The sequence below is a fragment of the Stenella coeruleoalba genome (genome assembly GCF_951394435.1).
Source record: "Stenella coeruleoalba genome assembly, chromosome: 2".
In the NCBI taxonomy this organism is placed as follows: Eukaryota; Metazoa; Chordata; class Mammalia; order Artiodactyla; family Delphinidae; genus Stenella; species Stenella coeruleoalba.
This window is the reverse complement of record NC_137147.1, coordinates 63,084,403-63,108,036: the sequence shown is the minus strand read 5'-3', so window position 1 is coordinate 63,108,036 and position 23,634 is coordinate 63,084,403. Positions and strand designations below refer to the sequence as shown.

General features: G+C 35.3%; 1 protein-coding gene across 1 annotated transcript in view; it reads right to left on the bottom strand.

Annotated features, from left to right (window-relative positions):
- BAZ1A (bromodomain adjacent to zinc finger domain 1A) overlaps positions 1-23,634 on the bottom strand; it is a 94,300-nt gene that overhangs the window by 24,083 nt on the left and 46,583 nt on the right. Inside the window, exons 7-18 of the mRNA XM_079914286.1 lie at positions 20,641-20,775; positions 19,737-19,833; positions 18,774-18,940; positions 16,753-16,848; positions 15,922-16,060; positions 14,460-14,606; positions 10,155-10,250; positions 9,815-10,039; positions 8,029-8,194; positions 7,683-7,796; positions 4,595-4,719; positions 1,176-1,772 (exon numbers count right to left, since the gene is read on the bottom strand). Coding sequence (XP_079770412.1) covers positions 1,176-1,772; positions 4,595-4,719; positions 7,683-7,796; positions 8,029-8,194; positions 9,815-10,039; positions 10,155-10,250; positions 14,460-14,606; positions 15,922-16,060; positions 16,753-16,848; positions 18,774-18,940; positions 19,737-19,833; positions 20,641-20,775 — 2,104 coding nt within the window. The remainder of the gene's footprint in view (positions 1-1,175; positions 1,773-4,594; positions 4,720-7,682; positions 7,797-8,028; positions 8,195-9,814; positions 10,040-10,154; positions 10,251-14,459; positions 14,607-15,921; positions 16,061-16,752; positions 16,849-18,773; positions 18,941-19,736; positions 19,834-20,640; positions 20,776-23,634) is intronic.

Here is a 23,634-nt window from a genome sequence, read left to right as displayed (position 1 = left end):
ATGGTGAGCCACTTTAGGAAACAGTCTGGAAGTTCCTCAAATGATTAAACAGAATTACCATATGATCTAGTAATTTCACTCTTAGGTATATACCCAAGAGAAATGAAAACATGTGTCAGCAAAAATTTGTACACAAATATTTATAGCAGCATTATCCGTAATAGCCAAGAGGTGTAAACAACAGAAATGTCCATCAACTTACATATGGATAAGTAAAATATAGTATACAATGAACATTAATTGGCCATAAAAGGGAATGAAGTACAACTTAAATGAACCTTGAAAACATTATGCTAAGTGAAAGAAGTCAATCACAAAAGACCATATACTATATGATACCAGTCATATAAAATATTCAAACAAGGAAATTTACAGTAACAGAAAATAGATTTGTGGTTGCTTAGGTCTACAGGGGTGGTAGCTAAAGGGTATGGGATTTCTTTCTGAGATGATGAAACTGTTCTAAAATTGACTGTGTGATGGTTGCACATATCTAAGAATATACAAAAAAACCACTGAATTGTACACTTTAAATGGGTGAATTGTACAGTGTTATGAATTAAAATCTCAGCTTTAAAGCTGTTAAAGAATTGCGATCAACAGTTTTTAATCCTGAAGAGAATTAAAGTAGTCATGGTAATAATATGACCCTAAATTTAAGAGTTCTCTACCTAGAAAATTTCATTTACACCTATAAATGCCTTACTGCTTTCTCTTATCTGTCATCAATAGACCAGCCATCAAATAAGAAATATTGCTACCTGATCTGTCCTTGCAGCCCATCTCCAAAGGCGTGATCACTAATGGAAACTGTCCCCGGACCCTCAGCCAAAACCTTTAGTGAGTGAACTCACTCATTATTAGATCTCAAAAACCGATGGTAACCTTAGTGCCTCAGGTATTCAATCTACTGATCAAGGAATGAGATCAGGAAGAGTACATAACTTCTCACATTGTCAGCTGTGTTTCTCATAATCCAAATGGAAGCCAGTGGAATCTAGAAAACCTTATTTCTCTAACTGGCAAACTTTCCCTAACTTAGGAACTGAGAGCATAGTCCAAAGGAAAGAGAAGTTGTTTTAAACACAGCTCTAATAGTTTGAAAAATGTTTAATCCTGAGCCAGAGATTATTGGGAAAGAAAAATAAAGGAAATAGGTTCCATTGAAAATTTACCTGAAAAATGAAACTTCTCTTCAGAAAAACGGGCTAGCTGTGCACATATTCTGCGTTTCTCTTGCAACAAAGTTTCTTTTAAGGCACTTTCTCTATGTCCTCTAGAATTAAGAGCTTCAATAAGCTGGTCCAGCTGTTCACAAGAACTGTAAAAGCACCACCGATTTGGCTTATGCACTGGTTTTGGCAGCTGCACAGAATCATCACACGGACCTTGGTCAATGCTGGAGGTAGATTCAGACATCAAAGAATCTCCAGTTTTAGTGGATACCTGAGGATCTTGAGGCTGTACATTATCCTGAAATGATGAAGATCTAGGCAACAGCATGTCTTCAGTGAGACCAGAATAATCCTCTTCAATAAACAATCCAGGAATAGAAGGGAAAATCCAATACCGCCTATACATGCGGTCGCGGCCCAAGGGAAAGATATTGGTACATGCTATGGCACTCTGGATTTTTTCTAAGAGCTCTTTCTCTTTTCGTTGGTGTTCCTGTTTTAAAGCTTCTTCCTCATCAGCAGTAAGAGGCTCTCTTGTTACACAGTTGACCTCTTCTTGCCTTGTACATTCTTTAAATCCATTTTGTCCCCTTTTCCCTATAATCGAAACAACCTCTGATCACCATCATCATACTTTAAATTTTCATTAGAAAAATGATACAAGCTACCCCAAGTTACTATACGTTTTGGACTAAAACTGTATGCGCCACCCCCCATACCCCCAATTCATAGGTTGAAGTTCTAAACCCCAGTGTGACTGAATTTGGAGACAGGGCCTTTAACGAGGTGATTAAGGTTAAATGAGATCATAAGGGCAGGGCCCTAATCCGACAAGACTGGTGTCTTTAAGGAAGAGAGACCAGAGCTCCCTCTCCACTTGTGGGCACAGAGGAAAGGTCATGTGAGGACACAGTGAGAAGGTGCTATCACCAGCTGAGAGAGGCCTCACCAGAAATCAACCCTGCTTGATCAACCCACCTTGATCTTGTACTTCCAGCCTCCAGAACTGTGATGAAATAAATTTGTTGTTTAAGCCACCCAGTCTGTAATATTTTGTTATGGCAGCATAAGTAGACTAACATACTATGTTAATAAGAAACTGACACACTTAAATATAAAGGGACACACAAAAATCTTCCATCTCCATACTGGAGAGTGTGGGCACAGTCTGTTAGTTATTTTGCACCATACATTCAGTCCTTCGTCTAAGGCAGGAGTCAGCAAACTACTTTTGTAAAGGGCTAGCTAGTAAATATTTTAAGCTGTGTGGGTCATATGGTTTTTGTCACAGCTACTCAACTCTGCCACTGTAGCATGAAAGCAGCCATAGACAATACGTAAATGAATGAGCATGGCTATATTCAATAAAAATTTATTTATGGTCACTGAGTCTGAATTTCATGTAGTTTTCACTTCACAAAATATCATTCTTCATAAAATTTTTTCAACTATTTAAAACTGTAAAAACTCTTTTTAGCTCATGGGTAATATTAAAACAGGGGGCAGGGCAGATTTGGCCAATGGGCTATAGTTTACTAACCTTTACTTTAAGGTAACAGAACCCTTAATTATTAGGCACCTAGCAATCCAAAAGAAGGACAACATTTCCCAGACCCTCTTTCCCTAGTAAACATGGCTACATTAGAAACTACTGGTCAAAGAGGTGGGAGCAGAAGCATTATATATAACCTCTGGGTTATGCCTCTTTTTCTTCTTTCCCTCTTCCAACTAGATAGAATGGAGACAAGGTGATAAATCATTTTGGAACATGAGGATGGCAGCAAAACCCTAAGGATGACAGTACCAACAAGACAGAAGGAGCCTGGATTCCTGGTGACCTGCCTGGACTTTTATGCTGTGTTGAAGAATTAGACTTCTCTCTTGTTTCAGTCACTGTCATATTGCTTAAATGGTTGGGGAGTGTTTCTTCTTTCTATTTCTTTAGCCTGAAAGAGTTTGTGTAAGATTGGAATTATCTGCTTCTTTACAATTTGGCAGATTCACCATAAAGTTGCCTAGGACTGATGTTTTCCTTATAGGAAGGCTTTTAATATGAATTCAAAATCTTTAATGGTTTAGGATGATTCACATTTAAAATTTTTTCTTTAATCCATTTTTATAATTTGCACTTTTCTAGGATTTTGCTCCTTTTTGGCCTCTATTTTCAAATTTACTGCTATAAAATTGTTATGTTATCCCCTTATCTTTATTTTTATTTATTTATTTTTTTGCGGTATGCGGGCCTCTCACTGTTGTGGCCTCTCCCGTTGCGGAGCACAGGCTCCGGACGTGCAGGCTCAGCGGCCATGGCTCACGGGCCCAGCCGCTCCGCGGCATGTGGGATCCTCCCGCACCGGGGCATGAACCCGTGTCCCCTGCATCGGCAGGCGGACTCTCAACCACTGCGCCACCAGGGAAGCCCCCCCACTTATCTTTAAATTTCTGCTCCATCTGTAGTTATGTTGCTTCCATTTTTAGTCCTAATTTTTTGTTGTGACCCCCCCCCCAAATCAATTTCAACAAAGGTTTATCCAGTTTGTGTCTTTTTCAAAGAACAAACTTTTGGCTCTAGTGCAGTTTTATCTCCTATTAATTTCTACTCATATCTACTGTTTCCTTATATTTGGGGAGATTATTCCAGTTTCTACCTCTAACTTCTTAAATGAATGCCTAGTTCAATTTGCCTTTCTTCTTTCTTAATTTGTATTAAAGCTATATAAATTTTCCTTTAAGTGGAGGGACTGTATCCAACAAGTGTTAATATGCAGTACTAATTGGTTTTAAATATTTTCTAATTTCCATTAGGGTTTCTCCTTTGACCCATTACTTGGAAGTTTGTTTTAAACTCTAATAATATGAGGTTTATTTGCTTTGGATTTCTAAATCAACTGCATTGTAATCAGACAGTACAGCCTCCATGATACAAGAGATTTTCTGTCTACTTACAATAACCATTTAGAAAATAAAGCAAAAAAAAAAAAAAAAGATACCATACAAATTAGAGGCACAGAATAAACTTAAGGATCTCCTTTAATAGTTATCAAATGAAGACGGTTAAAGATCCTCAGAAGTAATTTGTACCAAGCTTTCAAAAAAATGTATTTCCTTTGATCCAGCAATTTATGAAATTATTTTAAGGCAGCAGAGATATCCATTCCCATCAATATGACACCAATTACAAGCATTACTGACTTCTTGTACCTCTAGCAACTAAGAGGCATTCAGTACATGTCGAATGAGTATGTTATAGAATAAAAATTTCTATTTGGTCAATGTAAAGTAGTAAATATGAAAACTCAACAAACACACCTTGGAATCTCAAATGGAAGCAATCTAATATATATTTCAGAATAGTGAATTAATAAAATGCCTTATCAATTAAAAACAAGCAAGAATGCCCTTAAGAAATTCTGTATTACCCCTTCTGCTTCTTTTATGTGATCCTGGGTCATCTTCATCCTCAGTAACTGTGTCTTGATCTTGTTCCTTTTGCTCTATTTCTTTGCCCTCAGTGCTAGTATCAAAATCTTCCCTTTCTTCTTCCCTTAAGGATGAAAACAAAAATTATATTCATTAATGAATATATAATTCCATTCATGAAATATTTATTGCCTGCGTATGAAGTACCAGGCATTATGCTTAGGAAGTAGTGAACGAGATAACACAGAGTTTACAGTCTTGCAGAGAAAACAGATAATTATATAAATCATTGTAAAATTAAAATATGTAATAAATACTAAAAAAGGAGAAGTTCAAAATGCTATGAAAGCATTTCCAGGAGAACCAAATCTAGTCTCAGGGATCAAGAGAGGCTTGCTTAAAGAAGTGACATTTAAACTGCGAGACTATGGAGACTGGGGATGGGTAAGGCGGCAGGTAAGAAGAAATCTTCATTTTTAGCAGAGGGGATAACATGCTAAGGCACTGAGCTCAAGGGAAAAGGAAGGCGCTTATAATTTTGAGAAGGTGTAAACAAAAAAGAAGTAATTGAAGATATGAATGAGAAAAAGCAGGGCTAGGTCATACTGGGCCTTGTAAGGCATCATTCAAAAAGCAATGGGAAAAAAAAAGTAATGGGAAAAAAGTGGACGAGTTTAGAAAAGGGAAATGACATGATTAGAAGGCACTTTTGCTGCTATGTGGAAAATCATCTGAGAGAGAAAGTAGATGAGGGGAGACCAGTAAAGAGGTCACTGTAATAGTCCAGGTAACTGGCTGGGAGGTGATGGTGGCTCAGAGTATAAAGGAGATAAATAGACAAAGAGTGGAGGAGAGACGCAGACAAACTTCAGATATAATAAGTAGGAAGAATGAACACAATATGTTTAATCCACTATATTGTCCAAATCAAAACTAAAGTTGTATGAAACCTGAGTTAATTCTACCATTTATGTTCTACATTCAAAGACAGTTTTGTAAACTCAAATGTATTCAGGAACCAGAGAGATAATGTAAACGAGTGAGGCTAGATGAGTACAAAAAATATGAAGTGGTGGGATCTGTAACATGCCTATATTCACTTTTTAATAATATAAGAAATCACAAGGAAAAAAAATTTGTAACTATGTGAGGTGATGAATTTTAATGAAACTATGGTAATCATTTCACAATATATGCATTTATCAAATCATTGTTTTGTACATCTTAAATGAATACAATACTTTATGTCAATTACATCTCAATATAATTGGAAAAAGTTTACAAAATGTAAAAAAAATTGAGATATAGTTCACATACCATAAAAATCACCATTTTAAAGTGTACAATTCAGTGGTTTTTAGTAATATTAACAAGGTTATACAATCACTGCCTCTATCTAATTCCAGAACATTTTCACCATCCCAAAAGAAAAACCACATAGCCATTTTCAGTTCCTCTTCCCCCAATGCCCCTGGTAACCACTCATCTACTTTCTGCTATGCATTTGCCTATTCTGGACTTTTCCTATAAATGCAATCATATAACACATGGCCTTTTGTGACTAGCTTCTTTCACTTAGCATAAGGTGTTCATCCATGTTGTAGCATGTACCAGAATTCCATTCCTTTCATTGCTGAATAACATTCTGCTATATGGATATACCACAGAAGGAATATATCATTTTGTTTATCTATTCATCAATTGATAGACATTTGGGTTGTTACCATTTTTTGGCTATGAAGAATAATGCTGCTATGAACTTTCAGGTATACATTTTTAAGTGAATGTATGTTCTTAATTCTCTTGGGTATATACCTAGGAGTGGAACTGCTGGTCACATGGTAACATATGGTTTAAACAGTTTGATGAACTGCCAAACTTGGTCCAAAGCAGCCACACCATTTTACACATCCCTGTGAGCAATGTATGAGAGTTCTAATTCTTTCATATTCTCACTGACAACATATGTTACTGTCCCTCAGTTGAATTACAGCCATCCTAGTAAGCGTGAAGTAGTATCTCATTGTGGTTTTGATATACGTTTCCCTAATGACTAATGATGTTGAGCATCTTTTTATGAGCTTCGTGTATATCTTCTTTGGAGAAATGTCCATTAAAATCCTTTGCCCATTTTTTAAATTGGGCTGTCTTTTTACTGTCGAGTTGTATGAGTTCTTTATATATTCTGGACGTCAGATATATGATTTGCAAAATTTTTCTCCCATTTTCTGGGCTGCTATTTTTACTTTCTTGATAGTGTTCTTTGAAGCACAAAAGTTTTCAAATTTGGTGAAGTCTATCTATTTTTTCTTTGGTTGCTTGTACTTTAGGTGTCATATCTATTAACTTTCTTAAGGTATCCAAATAAATTCCTTAAAGTATTACTGATGGCCATATAAAATACAACTGATGCAAGTTTGTGACCTATGATCTTAAGACGTAATAGGTATTTTTACATGAAAGTATAATCAAAAGTCAATACACTAAATTTGGAATACTGAGATTTTTAGAACTTCCTTGGCAGATTTTATTTAAAAATTATTATTTCTGCTAAATTTGAATATGATTTGCCATCTACAGTATGGGAAAAATTCCAACTTGTCTTCACAGCCAAACTTCATCCCTAATATGCTGAAATTAAATGAAATACTTAGGCAGTCACTAAATTATTTAAGATGCTGACATCCTCTCCCTACACCTACCAAAAGCTCCAATCTCATCTCTATTCCTCAAAAGGCTTGAAGGAGCTCTGTAAACACAGTGTACAACTGTGATGATGATGGTGGAGAGGAGAGATCCTACTAGTAATGCTAGAAACTGGTTAACAATAGCCTATTGAAAGTTTTCTGGGAAATTATAATTTATAACATTAATTCTATGAGAAAATGAGTTCTAGATTCCCTGGAAGTGCTTTTTTTTTCTTTTTAAACATAACACATGTATATCTGAGGACTGTCTGTATGTAAGTTTCATAGGCTTGCTGACACTATTATATGTTTTCTAAAAATTTTGAAAGCATTTTAGAGTTTAAGGTGCTGATTCTTATTCTTTATGTGATCCAGATAAGCAGTGTAATTCAAACCATACCCAATAGATGTATCTGCAACTGAGTTTCTTTGCTCATCTTCCTTTAGTTTTTCTTGTTTCTCCTTCATTTTTTGTTCTTGCTCCTTAAGTTTTTCTTCTTTCCTTTTACGAATTCTGAAAGTTAAAATAAAATATTATAGTCTATCTGATACTTTTAACTTTTAGTATCTTGCCTTTAATCATAAAATTATAGAAAACGCTCCAAATGTTATCACAAAACCATAAAGTAGTTAATCTATTCATAACCTCTCAGTGTGAGCCAGTGCCACACTGCAGCCCAACATGGTTTCAGATGCAAAGAAATAAACAACTTTCATTAGCACAACTGACTATAATTATTTCTTACCTAGCAGCTGCTTCTTCCCTCTCTTTTCGATGTTGTTCTGCTTTCAACTCCCGAAACTCCTGCTTTGCCTGTCGTAATATGTCAACATAATCTTCAATGAAATCCCTAGTAGAAACTAGGGTCAGTAGTTTCCCACAGAGAGCATGAAGTATCTTCATCTTTTCTCCTGTCAAAAATTGGTAAATAACTTCTGGATTATTAATGACAAGAAAAATTTTAATTTGTGGCTCAATGTGAAAATGTTTAATAAAGACCAGGGAAAAGTTTCTTAGGATCAAACATGCCAGTGGCATGTATGGAAAAAAAGCAACTTTGAATCCAATTAACAGTTATGTGATAGACAAGGCATTTCAAATACTAATGACTACTTTATATACTAATTAAACAGACATGAAAAATTTTCTAATTGCAAAGAATTAATTTTCAAGTTTTAATTTTCAGGCTCATGTATGAAGTTCAAATCAAAACTAAGTTATAACCACATGAATTAAAAAAAAGGCAATACGCAAATTGCTACTCTGAAAAGACTGCACAAAACACTACTATAAATTATAAAAATTATATGAATGTTAGATCAATATCTCAATAAAAAAATTTTTTTAACTATATGAATCTTAGGAATTAGGTATTCTTATTATATGTTTTCTTAATTAAGCATATTAAATTCAATTCTATATATTCGCACATTATAATTTTTTATTTAGAAAAGGAAGGGAAAAATAACTTCATCTTATTTTTACATATTGTGCCTCATATGTAAAACTGAGGCACAAACACTCAAGTGAATATTAGAATTTTGCAGCTGCAGCTTAAATTTCTGATATACTATAAGTAAAAGTGAAAGCTAGCTACTTCTCACTTATCCTTCTAAACTTAGTAGATATAGTAAACTAACCACAATTTGTTTTTTTTTTTTGGCCTCACCACGCAGCACGTGGGATCCTAGTCCCCAACCAGGGATTGAACCCACGCCCCCCACAGTGGAAGCGCGGAGCCGTAACCACTGGACTGCCAGGGAAGTCCCCATACATTTTTTTTTTTTTTTTTTTTTTTTTACGGTACACAGGCCTCTCACTGTTGTGGCCTCTCCCGTTGCGGAGCACAGGCTCCGGACGCGCAGGCTCAGCGGCCATGGCTCACGGGCCCAGCCGCTCCGCGGCATGTGGGATCTTCCTGGACCGGGGCACAAACCCGTGTCCCCTGCGTCGGCAGGTGGACTCTCAACCACTGCGCCACCAGGGAAGCCCCCCATAAATTTTTAAAGTAACAGAAAATCCAAATAGAAAAAGCAACAGTAGTTAATTTACATCACTGTATTCCAACAATTTTTTTTAAAGACTGCTTTCTCTCTTTTTTAAAAAAATTAATTTATCTATTTATTTTTGGCTGTGTTGGGTCTTTGTTGCTGTGCGCGGGCTTTCTCTAGTTGCGGCGAGCGGAAGCTACTCTTCATTGCGGTGCGTGGGCTTCTCATTGGGGTGGCTTCTCTTGTTGTGGAGCACGGGCTCTAAGTGTGCAGGCTTCAGTAGTTGTGACAGCAGTTGTGGCACACGGGCTTAGTTGCTCCGCAGCATGTGGGATCTTCCCGGATCAGGGCTCGAACCCGTGTCCCCTGCATTAGCAGGTGGATTCTTAACCACTGCGTCACCAGGGAAATCCCTCTCCTTCTCTTTTAAAACTGAATATCACCTAAAATTTTCTCATCAGCTACCAAGTTTTCTGGGCGTAAGAGGATAAGAGGGTAGGAAGTAGGCAGGTTATACAAATTCTAACTTGCAAAGTTTACCTGGTGTCAAATCATACACTGAAGTGCTTGACAGTTTCTTCACTAGACTGGGGTTGCTCAAACGAAGCTCCATACAGGCATCATCTGTAGCATCAAATCCTCCTCGTTTCTGATACCTGTACTTCGCATTTGCTGATGTTACATCAGCACCTGAAGCTAAGATGTGTAGTCTGAGGATTTCAGAAAGTGTGCAGCTATCAAGATCCAAGCTTTTCAAACTGCAGCCTATAGTTGTTAAAAATGATATAGTCATTTAGAATATAAACAATAAGTCCTCAGCAATGTAAAATATACCTTTATAAAAATAAAAAAGCAAACAAAAAATAAAACCTACACATACCCTGGTGCAACTGCGGCCATGCAGCTGCCAAAGATGCAACTGCAGACAGTGCAGATTTTGTGGGGTCTGCATCTTCATCCAAAGCCTCCGTTAAATCTTTAAGGAAATAAATACTTTATTCTAGTGCAAATCAAAGCTTGAATGTTTGGGAATAATGCCCTTTTAAAATGATGAAAGAAACAGCAAACAGCTTAACATTCAGGAACCTCAAAAGAACCAACGCTAGGTACAACAAGCATCCTTTACATTCTGCCTAGTATCCAACTAAAACTATAAATCCTAAGACATGCACTACACACTAATTTTTCCCTTACTTAACAGAGAGAAGACAATTTCTAAGTTACCAACAAGGAGCACATACACATTCCAAAAAAAAAAAAAAAGGTAAAATACACTTTAGAATGAAAAACAAATCTCCTTGCTCAACATAACTTTAGAAAAGTCTACTTTGAAAATCAGAATCTATTTGAAGATACCCAAATCTTTTAAGATTGAATCATAACAAAGTATAAGTTGTAATCATCACAAAAACAGCACAGAAAAAGAGCTAAAAGAACTTAAAGACAGTACTGCTGTCACTTAACCAGAGATTTATCCTCTTCATTTAAATTGCTTGTTTTTATTTTGAAAAATCATCGATCCATGAAACAATAGGAAGATATCCCTGTATTTTCTAAGTAAACTCCTTTCGCTTTGAAAACAGTGCTTAGCCTACAAATAGGACTAAAGAGCAAATCTACTGGCACAAATGTGTTTAAACCATTAGAATATATAATTATTCCTTACATACATAATAAAATTAAAATGTCACCTATGAAAAAACTTTAAGCTGATAAAAAGCCCTTCTGTTATACCCAAGTACAGCAGACACAGCTTCAGACTAAGAGTCAGATAATGTATATTCTAGTCTTAACTCTTCCAATCCCTAGTTCCTAGTTATGTAGGCTTTAGACCAGTCACTTATTTGGCTTCATTTTTCTTACAGGGGTAAGTCTAGATCAGCAGTTTGCAAATTCTTCAAGTATTTCTTGGAAGTACAATATAAAAGAGATAAAAGATGCCCTTGTTAAAGTAGGGAATAGAGATGACAATCCTGCCTATTCATTTTTCCAACTCTGTTGCAGTAGCACAGAGGAATCCCTGTACAATTTGTAGAGCTCCATGGATTAGAGTTGGAAAATCACTGGGCTAACCTGGTTCTGTGGTTCCTTAACTTTCTACTATATGATTCCCTCCCCAAAGTTCACAAGCTAAAAAAATGGACCTTAGAGAACAGAAGTGCTGTCCTTTACTAAAGGAAAAAGGCAGCTCTGGGATTATGTTTGATTACAGTCATTGACAATTTCATGGCATTTAAAGCATAAACACTACCACACAGGAGAAGTTATCTGACTAAATACTACATATATGTGCATAAGTTATTCCTACCAGGCCATGAATCTAGTCAAAATGACAGACATTATATTCTTCCTCACTAGGGAAATACCAGACCTAAAACTTTTTCAATTTTCATTTTACATATAAAGCCAAACAAATTTAAAATTAATACAGGCAGTCTAAAATTAACAACAGTCCTAGTTACAGAGCTGTATAAGTGTACTGGTTCTCTTCCTTTGCAGCAATTCAACCTATTTTATCTTAGTAAGTTATAATTTTCCTAGGACAAAGGCCTTAGGAAATGGACAACCAACAAAATGACAGCTTACTTTTAGTTGTGTTTAACATGTTAAAATATGTATTCTTTAACTCAGTTATCTACCAAATTGCACTCTCAAGAAACTGTAAATATCATTCTAGGATTTGCCGAGACAGTCACTCAGGTACATCATACCAAGAGAATATAGCTGAACTGTATATGGCTTGACTATGTGAAACAGATATATTTATCACCATCATAATCTAGAATTAGGTACACACAATTTCAACACTAAACAATAACATCTCAGCAAATACACAAAACTATTCTATATAAGGAGAATGCTCTTTTTCCTGTACTTTGAAAGGCATTTAAGTTCATGATGTAAGACTAACAAGAGGAATTGATATTTTTAATAGAAGAGTTAAAAAATTGCTGGTCAAAATTTCCAAGATTTGATATAAAAACAGGGAGACCAAAGACCAAAGAAATTAGATGTTCTTGAAGACAGATAATTACTTCTTTGCCATATAATAAGGTAATATAACAGTCATTATGAGGCTCTAGGTCAGAGTGCCTGAGTTTTTATCCTGTCACTTTCTTATTAGCCAAATGTCTTTGGGCAAGTTAATTAAACTCCTTAAGACTAAGTTTCTTTATATGTAAAAGGCAGAAAATAATTATATCTTCCTCACAAGGGTGGTATGAGGATTAAATGAAACAATGCATATATATACAGTGTCTTACTAGCTTTGTGGTCACTTACTATCTTTGTGATCTTCAGTAAATAACTGCACCGAACCTCAGTTTTTTCATCACTAAGATAAATTCATGCTTTTACCTTCTGCCCAATTTCTAAAAATAGCAAGAAACACCTTACATAATAAGACCAGCTAAAGAGGAAGTAAAAGAATATTCAATCCCATTTGATTATTCAGTTGCTTTCAGGAAGACTATGGAAGAGCTTTTTTGTTACTGAGATGGGAGAACATATGAAAAATACCCGGGGGGAACAGCCTAGGGCCCTTAATGAAACTGAAATAACCATTTAAAATGTGGCCAATAATAATATGCAAGTGGGAGAAGGGTGAAATTCCTGGAGTAATTTTTTCTCCCTCCCTAACATTTAAATAGTTTCAAAAGGAGCATTAAAACCTTTATTTAATGGTCAATACTTATTCAGAGGTAGACTTTATAGACAGTTCTGCATAGGAGTAGAGCTATAAAAATTGCAGATCAAACAAATCATGAATAGAAAATATAATGGCAATACAAACGTCAACAGTTACATATGTGTTTCCTTTACATTAGCTGATTTTCCAATACAATTTCCTTTTGACTCCACTGTTCGTCATCAGGATTTCCAAAACTACAAAATTCACCTGCTTCAAATACTGAATTAAAAAAAGCTTTATGTCTTGTATTAAGGTCAGAATTTGGTCAATAACACTGTGATGTTATTGGTCATTAAGAAAACCTAAAGGCTAAAAGAATGAATATACGTTACATTGTCTCTCATAGATTATCCATCTTTAGTGCTCATACTTGTCATTAGAAAATCTTTAGATGTTTTATAAATGGATTTACCCTTCTGTCTTCCCTTTAGTAGAGTTTCACTTAATTGACTAAATCATCTGAGATGACAATGAGGACCACATTGCTAAAATGGCCTTGATAAGGGACCTATGGTGACTAGCACTCAAGCTAGAGAATATATTTTGCTTGAACTCAGCCTGTAAAATCAAAAGGCAGCTGACATTGGCTACATACTCATAATAATCCTATTGCTTCATCGACCAGGCATAAAGGAAATTAGCTCAAATTATCTACGGGCAACGATGCTATCTGAATGGAGGAATGTCCCATTTTTTTTCTCCCAAGATTCTGCTATCAAGATGTCTCTAAATAGTTATTTCTTATTGTAAATTTTTATGGAATACACTAAAGTATTATTTAATATTCCCATGTCATATGTGGCAAAATTCACAGAGAGCATTATTCAGGAAGTCAAATCAACCTTTTAATATAAATGCTTAACAATTCCCCTGATTGAGGTAAATCCTAAATAAAACAGTGAACATACTCTACTCTGTATTAAAAATAAAAAAGTTTCCCCAAGAATTATTCCTACATTAATATGTACCACACGCTGACTCTAGATACTTAACTGTATAGAATTTAAAGAGCAAAATTTCTAGTTCAAACCGATTAGTGAAATTTAAAAACTAAATTTTATTTAACTCTGGTCTAAAAATTGTCAGATAGGAAATGAAATCAGTGGTAATATTTTCAATTTAAAGTATTAATAACAACAAGTGAAGTAATTCCTTAGGTGGGGAAAAAAAATCAGTGCTATTTAGTAGAATTTCTTGGAATTACAGATACTAGTCAATGAAATCTGTAATGCTCCTAAATAGCAGGAGAAATCTAAAGGAGTAAAAAGCAAGATAGATTGGTGGGGTGGGGGCTGCAGCATTTTTAAGGCCATCAGAAACAGGATACATTAAAACAAAGTTGTTCTAAGACAACTGATGATGTGTTGCTAGTATATGACTCAAAAATCCAGTAATTTTATAACTGTAAAAGCCAAGTAAAGTTAAAAATTAACTAATCAAAAATTAGTTTCACTACAAAGCTACTATCAGCAAGCAATAACACTGGATTCTGACCTTTGGTGTCAGCATCAGTTATTTGCTCTTTGGCTACTTCCTCTTCTTCTTCAGCTATCGCCTGGAAGATGGCAGTCAGGAAGAAAAAAAGCAATTCACATAGTGGGCCTTCACTGTCATTTCCTACAAGAGCTTCCTCTAACACTTCTGCGAATAAAATGTTTAAAATGAATTTAAAGTTCTGGTCATGTACTGAAAAAACAACTCCATTGGAATAATAAACATTTTAATCAACAATAGCCTGTGTAACTATTTTCTTAACTGCCCATTTATCAAAGTAGAGCCAAGTATTATTCAAGCCAAAATCAAAAATAATTCATAATGATTACAATAAAATACAATAAAATCATAAGCCAAAATCACTGCATTCAAAGAAAGCCAAATTAGTCTCAGTAGATCGATACAGTATTTCATCTAATTTAAATTTGAGATGCAAATTAAGGCATATATTAAAAATTAGAATTTTACTCTAACTTGAATAACAATGCCAAAGATTTGTTATTGTTGTCCCACTGTTCTGAAGAGCTATGTGGGACATTACTGTTTACCAAATAGTGCACATAAGAGGTAATCATCAGCATTAGGTGTAATCCTAAAATTGTGTTCAAGTCATAAATGTTTCTCATCTAATTCATCTAACCTAAACTTCTTACCTAAACCAGCGTTGTTTAGACCTTCTTGATCTGTAAGGCACAATGATTCATGCTTCACCTAGCTCATAAAGAAAAACTGAGGGAATGTGAAAGCCCTCCTGAAGAATTTACTCTTATTAAAGTAAGAGTGGCATTATAATTCTGTCTTTGAGAATCTTTATTTGGATCTTAAGAAAATTATTTTGCTATTGGTCAGCTAAAAATCTAAAATGGGATCCAAAGCCCTTCTCATACTAATTTAGCTCTTATAAATGATGTAAATAAAAAGTAATAGTATGTAAGTGCAGAGACAAAATAGAATCATAAATTAAAGTTAGGCAATAACTTGTCTCCAAATACGGCTGTCAATTTCTCCCCTCCAAGCACTTACATACCATGCCACCCTCAAGAAGTAGAGTCTATTCCTTTGCCTCCTTGAATCCCAGCAGGCCTAACTAATGGAATATGGCAGAAGTAAGGCTTGCTAGTTCCAGGCCTGGCCTTTAAGAAAACTGGCAGTTTCTGCTTCCAGACTCTTGGAGCACTCAGCTGCCACATAAGAAGTGCAGGCTACTCTGATGGAGTGGGACGCCATGTGGAGGAGCACCGAGGCATCAGGCACGTGTGTGAAGAAGCCATCTTGAACATCTAGCCAGATGAGCCTTCAGATGACTTCAGTCCCAGCCACTGTCTGACTGTAATCACATGAAGGACCCCAAGAAAGGACTGGAGAGCTGGGTCCAGTGACTCCACAGAACTTTGAGAGAGAATAACTTGTTCCTTTAAGCCACTAATTTTAGCGTGAACTACAACACAGCAATAGCACTTGCCTAGGGTAACTCCCTCAGGAAACTCATCTTGAAGATCAAAAAGCTCCCCAAATGCATTAAGGAACTCCAAAACCATCAGAGCGTCACCAAAGATTTCAGGAGGTAGTCTAGTTTTCACTGGAGTTGGTTCTGGAAGTTCCTGCAAGATTAAACAATTTATATAACTATTTGAACCAAGTACAGGAAATTGTAAACGATAGATATACTCTTTACCTAAAAGAATAATTTCATGTAAAGAATTATTTCATGTGGTTCTCAACACTGGATGTTTATCATAATCCCCTTTGGAACTTTAAAAATTATAGATGCTGTGGCTTTATTCCAACTTTACTAAATCACAGTCTCTAGGGACTTTTTCCTTCATCAAACTAAGAACATATCTTTAGGCTGAACTATACTTCTGACTACCTTTCCTAGTTAAGAAGGACTCCTAACCTCGATTCTGAGGTCAAGGCATTAGCCATGTCAATATGATCTTCAATGCAGTATTTTCCTTAGGATATGAAACAGAATTAATCCATCATCTATTGACTTAGAAATGGTTCCTTATAAACCGAGATGAACGAGTTTGGTTTGGATACTTTGGTTATTTCTGGAGATGAGCAGAATCTTTGTCTAGCAATCAAACTAAATGTACGCCTGGCCCCGGTGGTTACTGGACTACCAAGGATAGCACAGATGACCTACTATTTCCACAGAATAAGAATCATTATCAAATCTTGTTATAAAATACTAACAATGTTACTTTGGAACTCTAAATATAAGCATTTGCTTAACTGGCTATTTCCTCTGTCACACAGGTGTGTGAAACATCACAGAACATGCTCATACCTTAAGATCATCACATTCCATATCTTCTCTAGGTTTACTCCACTGTTTTAAGTATTCCATATACTTTTTCTTTTCTTCACGCAATTTCTCTCTTTCCTAAAACAAAAGGTTAATAAAAATTCTTATAAGAAATTTATAAGGCAGCATCAGCATCACCTCAGAACTAGTAAGAAATACAATTACATGAGCCCTACCTAGACCTATTGAACCATGAACTCTGGGTTTGGGACCCAGCAACTGATGTTTTAATAAGCACTTCTGGTGATTCTAATGCACATTAAAGTGTTAAAACCACTGATGAAAACAATGCCTGCCTGACAGAACCGCTACAAAGACGAAAAATGTTCAACACATAGCAGCTCCTGGATAAATATTAATTCAATCCAACCCTGTCTACAGCAGCTCTCCCTCTACTTTAAATCAATTAGATCTTAACTAAAGAGGTAAGAAGTTATTAGAGTACCTAAAATAAAATCTCCCCTTATATTTGTAATACATTTGTCTTCAAGATTCATTTAAACCTGACTAACTGCCTAGAGACACACAGAGGGGACAGTATACAATTGGTGAACTTTTCGCTCACTCGGTCTTTTGAAACCCTTACTTCTTGTTTCTGGTATTTGAAACTGCAAGATAAATACTGACCCTAAAAAGTCTCTAATAAAGCAAAATGTAAACAAAATATTTTATTATAATTATTTCCAATAAATATATGTTAATGTATGTAATAATATATATGTTTAATATACGTTAATATTCTTTCTTTGAAATTTAGTAACACTGAAAATAAACAGATATACACTTATCAAATTTAACATGAAACAACTAGATAGTTATAGAACTTATTAACTGTGCTTCGAGCGGTCTGCTGAAATAAGCTCCCCTTTCCCCCAAATAATTCTTGCAGGATGTAATGAGATGGGTATTTTCATTCACTGTTGCTAAGGAATATACATAAGTACCTCTGGCAAACAAATACTTATGTCCACCATGTATAGAAAGTTTTAAAAATGTTCTTACCCTTGATCTATTATTTCAGTTCTACAAATTTATCCAGAGACACAATCCAAAAAGAGGAAAGACTTTTGTTCATAAATTTGAACAAAGTATCATTATTTATGAGCAAAAATTTTTAAACGTTTACCTATATCTATTTGATTAACGATTATATGCAGTCACTAAAAATTCCACCTCACTTATTTAGCTTATTTAATACCATGATGGAATGTTTATAATGTTAAACAAAAAATATATATACAAAATTATAAATACTGGATCTTATTCTTCAAGGCCCAGAATAAGGACTAGAAATAAATTAATCAAAGTATTAATGCTATCTCTAAATGTTACCATTTACATTACAGTGGTTTTTTTTTTGTTTTCTACATTTTTCTGGAGTAAACATGTATCAGACACTCCCTACTCCCACCCAAGGGGCTATAATAATTCAAGAAACACATGCAATTTAAATGAGCACAATGTGTAACACCTAGGCTACTTGTGAATATCCCAGAAAACCAATGACAATGACTGACTTTAGAAGAAACTAGCTATAGAATTCTCTAAGGAATATCTACCGCTGAAGATTATAATCAAAGATTTGCTGAAATACCTATTATCACAGATACCTTATTCTTTAAGGAGAATAGGAACACTGCACTAATTCTTATTAATCATGCATTTTACTGTACTTTTCTAACGATGTATTTTACTTTTGAAAGTTTTACATATATTGTCTTCCCTAAATATGGAAGTCTAAATAATGAAGAAAATCAACTTTAGAATTGTACTTTAGAAGAGGCTTTGAGGTGTAAAGGCATGCATATATGTTGAACCTTAAATCATTCATTAAACCTTCCAAAGCAAAAGGGAGATAAACCAGTACTGTTTATCAGTGCTCTATGCACAACTATAAATGTAAATGAAAGTGATAAAAGCATTTGAAAAATTAACCATGAATTTAAATATATAAAATACTATTAACTATCTGTGCAGGGCGTAACTAATATACTTGAGTATACCTTTTCTCTTTCTATTTTAAGCCTCTCTTTTTCTTCTTTCTTCTTCAGTCTCTCTTCTTCAACAATTTTCTTCAATTCTTCCTTCTTTTTCTCTTTATCTTCCTTTTCTTTTTTCTTTGCCTCTAGGGCATCTGCTTTTTCTCTTTTTAATTTAGCCTTTTCAAAAGCTGTGGAGAAGGTCAAACTTAGAAAGGTACACAGACAGAAAATAACACATTTTTTTAATGTAACAAAAGAATCCCTGAAATATCTTAAGGTTAAATGAGATCAAGAGAGACTCCCAGGGGTTGTAAATTCCTGGAGGGAGTCAGCAAGTGATTAAAATGGGAAGAGCAAGTTGGCTGTGTTTAAGACAAACTACTGCGGTGGGACAAACACATATACCTGCCTTTGAAAGCCCTGCTATTCAAAGCGTGGCCCTAAGACCAGCAGCAAGGTATCACCTTGTTGCAACTGCAGAATCTCTTCTCCCACCCAGGTCTACTAATTTAGAATCTTCATTTTAGTAAGATTTGTAAGCGATTCCTGTGTACAGTCACATTTGGGAAGCAGTGTTTTATAAGGCTGTAGGAATCAAACAAAAATGGCCCAAAACAGTTTGAAAGCCCTAGAAACTGCCAACTTGTGCTTAATCTAGCATTAGGTCAGTTCAGCAGGGGATATGTTATGCCCTGAAATACTGTTTTAAGAGATAAACAGAGATCCCATTTAGTAAAGAAATTAATTATAATCTGAGGGAAAAAACTATGCTTAAGAAAAACAAAAACAGAAATATGCCATTTTAGAAACACCCCCTGCCTGGGCACAGAGAAATATTCTTTCCTATAACTAACAGTTTTTGGAGAGAAAAAAGATGTTAAGAAGGCAGACAACAAATGAAGGTGAAGGAATTGGAGAACTAACATTTATTAAGCCTGTTTTGTTTGCCAAGATCTTTGGTATATCCTTTACATTAAAACTCACCCAGTGACTTCATTTCTTGTTTCAAAAGTTTGTCTCTTTCTTTAGTAGCTCTGTTCCTATAACCTGCAACAGTCTGTTTATTAGCAATGCTGTCCTCCTAAAAAAAAAAACAAACCAAAAACAAAAACCCAGAAAACTAAAGTTGTAGAACCACTGAAGTTGTAAACTTATGGTCTGCTTTGTTCTTACAGTAAAAATAAAAAACAAAAAATTCAATTATACTTTATACTAAGGTTTTATTTAAAGTATAACTGAACATTTATTAACTCTAATCATAGTAACATATAGAATATGAGTTAATCCTATAGTTCTACAAGTTACTACAAAAACCTCCCAGGAAAAACAACGAGTAATATATAAGAGGAGCCTTAAAAATATGCATTAGAAAAACAAACAAACAAAAATCTTCCAGGGTACTTTATAAACTAGATGGCGCAGACGTCAAATAAGAAAGAGACAGAGAAAAGACATGTCAGAGACATTTCTGTAGCCAATATTAAACATGTCAAAAGTTTATTTTTACTTTATTTCTTGGGAAATTAAGGTCTCTAGCCTGCTTAATTGTGATATCATTATCTCGTATCTTCTAAATGATCTTTACATTTCAATTCCATAATTTATTCCCTATATTTCATTCTGCTTTACATTTTAGTGATTGCTTATAGGCTTGCTTCCACTTCAGTATAAAATCCCTGTGGCATGAGAATCATGTCTAATTCACCCTTGAAACTTCTACAAGCCGCATTGCTAAGCAGTTATTAACATACAGTACACACCTTTTCTGTGTGTGAAGGAATGTGTTCCTTCTTACAGGCTACAGAGGGGAAGGGAGCCAAATCCCACTCTTAATTGTGGTTAGTTTTATTAAGAACTACAATGTAGTTTTTATCTATTCTCTACTTACCTGACTAACAGATACTCGTTTGGGAGGTCTCCCTCTTCTTCTGTTAGCCAGACTGAAGATAAATGTGGGTGGATCATCAGGGAAAAAATAAGAAAAATCTTGTTCTGCTATTTTATACGTTGAAAGAGATGATGCCTTCATTAAAAAAAAGACACAGGGTACAATAATAACACATTAGTAAACCATATATAAATAAGCTCTAACATATCATATGATTACTGTTAAAGACCAGGTCAAAACCATTAGAATTTTATGTGTATTATGCAGTAACATATATTTTATTTCTTGATCCTTTAAAAAACTATATAATTAATCAGATTTACCATAAATAAAACAACAATTCAAAGGATTGCTTCACCATAAAGTACTCAAGAATGCTTCAAGTTTCCTGAATTCTAAAACTATCTCAAAATTACATTTATACAATAATCTTTTTTGTTTGCTTTTCACTAATTTTGTATGAGATTTCCTATGTAAATAAAAAATCCATATATTTAATATTAAAAAATCCACTGTATTAAACCAATATATTTTTAGCCATTTATAACTGCTGAATAGGTTTTCCCCCCAGTTTGGAGTGATAACTTAGATACTTTATGTATCAAATTTTAAAGTTGGTCTGGATAAAAGCAGAAATATTGATCAATTCCTATGAAGTTTCAACTCAAAATTTATGTTTGGAGAAGTCAACCTCATCTTTACCATGAGTGGTGTGGTTCTAGGATAATTTGCTAAAATCAAGAGTTTCCCTCCTTCTACTTCGTATTTGGAACTTATTCACCTTTCATCCATGTCCAACTCTAAACTTCTTCTTTTTAAAATACATTTATTTATTTAATTGGCTGCATCAGGTCTTAGGTGTGGCACGCGGGATCTTCGGTGTGGCATGCAGGATCTTTAGTTGTGGTGCGCAGGCTCCAGAGTGTGGGCTCCCTAGTTGTGGCGTGTGGGCTCTAGAGTGCATAGGCTTAGTTGCCCCGTGGCATGTGGGATCTTAGTTCCCCAACCAGGGATCGAACCTGCGTCCCCTGCATTGGAAGGCGGATTATTTTTTAAAATAAATAAATAAATTTATTTATTTATTTTTTGCTGCATTGGGTCTTTGTTGCTGCACATGGGCTTTCTCTAGTTGTGGCAAGTGGGGGCTACTCTTCATTGCGGTGCGTGGGCTTCTCATTGCGGTTGCCTCTCTTGCTGCAGAGCACGGGCTCTAGGCGCGTGGGCTTCAGTAGTTGTGGTGCACAGCCTTAGCTGCTCTGTGGCATGTAGAATCTTCCCGGACCAGGGCTCAAACCCATGTTCCCTGAATTGGCAGGCGGATTCTTAACCACTGCACCACCAGGGAAGTGGAAGATGGATTCTTAACCACTGAACAACCAGGGAAGTCCCTAAACTTCTTATTTTTGATTAAGCAATTCTGAAGATTACTTCTGGTCTAACGGCCAAGATCATCACTCTTTCTTTCTCTCCAAAAAAAAAAATGCCATTTACAGAAATACAGAAAATGTGATGATACAAAATTTTAAGTTATTAACAAAATAGGAATGCTTCTACTTGGAATTCAATTTTCTATATAATATTTTTACTTTTGGTAGAACATAGCTGTTAACACCTAAAAGTCAATCAGTTCTGGCCATCAGAGTAAATCTAGAGTCCATTAAGATTTTACATTAAAATAAATTCCATTAAGATGGCTGTCTACTATCCCACTTAAATAACCTGTGAACGTAGAGAACTGCCCTTTAAGTATGAATGGGTGGTTTCTTCTCAAATACATACCCAAAAAAGGTCAAAATAGGTTTTAATATATTAATTGCCAAGGTGTCCTCATTCACACACACAACACACACAATAAACAAAAATACCACATCTTTGTGTTCTTGCAGGTACTCGTAACAGCAGTCTACACTCACACACAGGTTATCAAACTTTGTTGTTGTTATTTACTTATTTATTTGGCTGCGTCGGGTCTTAGTTGTGGCATGCAGAATCTTTCATTGTGGTGCACAGGCTCTCTAGTTGTGGTTCGCGGACTCCAGAGCACACAAGCTCAGTAGTTGTGGCACACGGGCTTAAGTTGCCCCACAGCATGTGGGATCTTAGTTCCCCGACCAGGGATAGCACCCGCGTCCCCTGCATTGGAAGACGGATTCTTTACCACTGGACCACCAGGGAAGTCCCCAAACTTTGTTGTTTTGAGGGGATGTGTGCGTGTGTGCAAGTATACTAGAATATCCACTAACCATCTTTCATTACACTCTAAGAGAAAAATGCTTACTGTCACCTTAACTTTCAATATTTATTAAGTAAAGTTGAATTTCTTTTCATGTTTACTGACTTTGTTTTCCTTGGTGAATAACTGCTGATGTCCTTCAACATTTTTTCCCTAATTAGGTTGTTTTTGTTCACTGATGTGTAAGAGATCTTAGAAAGTTAGGCTGGCTATTTATGATACACATATGCAACTACTCACATATTCACTGACTGCCTATCAAGTGTCAGGCACTGTTCTAGCCACTTATCACAAGTATCTAAATCAACTTTTTGCAAGCATCATTCTACATGGCTACCTGTTCAATACTATATAGACAGAATGCTTAAATTATGTTCTCTTATCAAAGACAAATATTTTAAAAATTATTTCAGATGATTCTATCTTATGTGTTTTCAAGTTTTAATACTTCATCCACTGTGAAGTTTGATCATGTCTATTTTTCTAATGGGGTGCTTATGTTTTATAATTGATTTGAGCTCTTCACTGTATTCACTGAAAGTATTTTTCCTCCAGCACTTGCCCTTGAAATATATTCATGACATTTTTAAACCTACATAAGTTTATATTGTCAAATCAATCTCATCTTTGGTACTTCTTTTCTACTGCTCCTTCTAAGTACTTCAGCATAAATGACATTAAGAGTTATCTCATGTCCTGTTTTTTTTTTGGAGTTAGACCCAACTTTATTTTTTCAAATAGTTAACCAAGGGTCCCAGTTC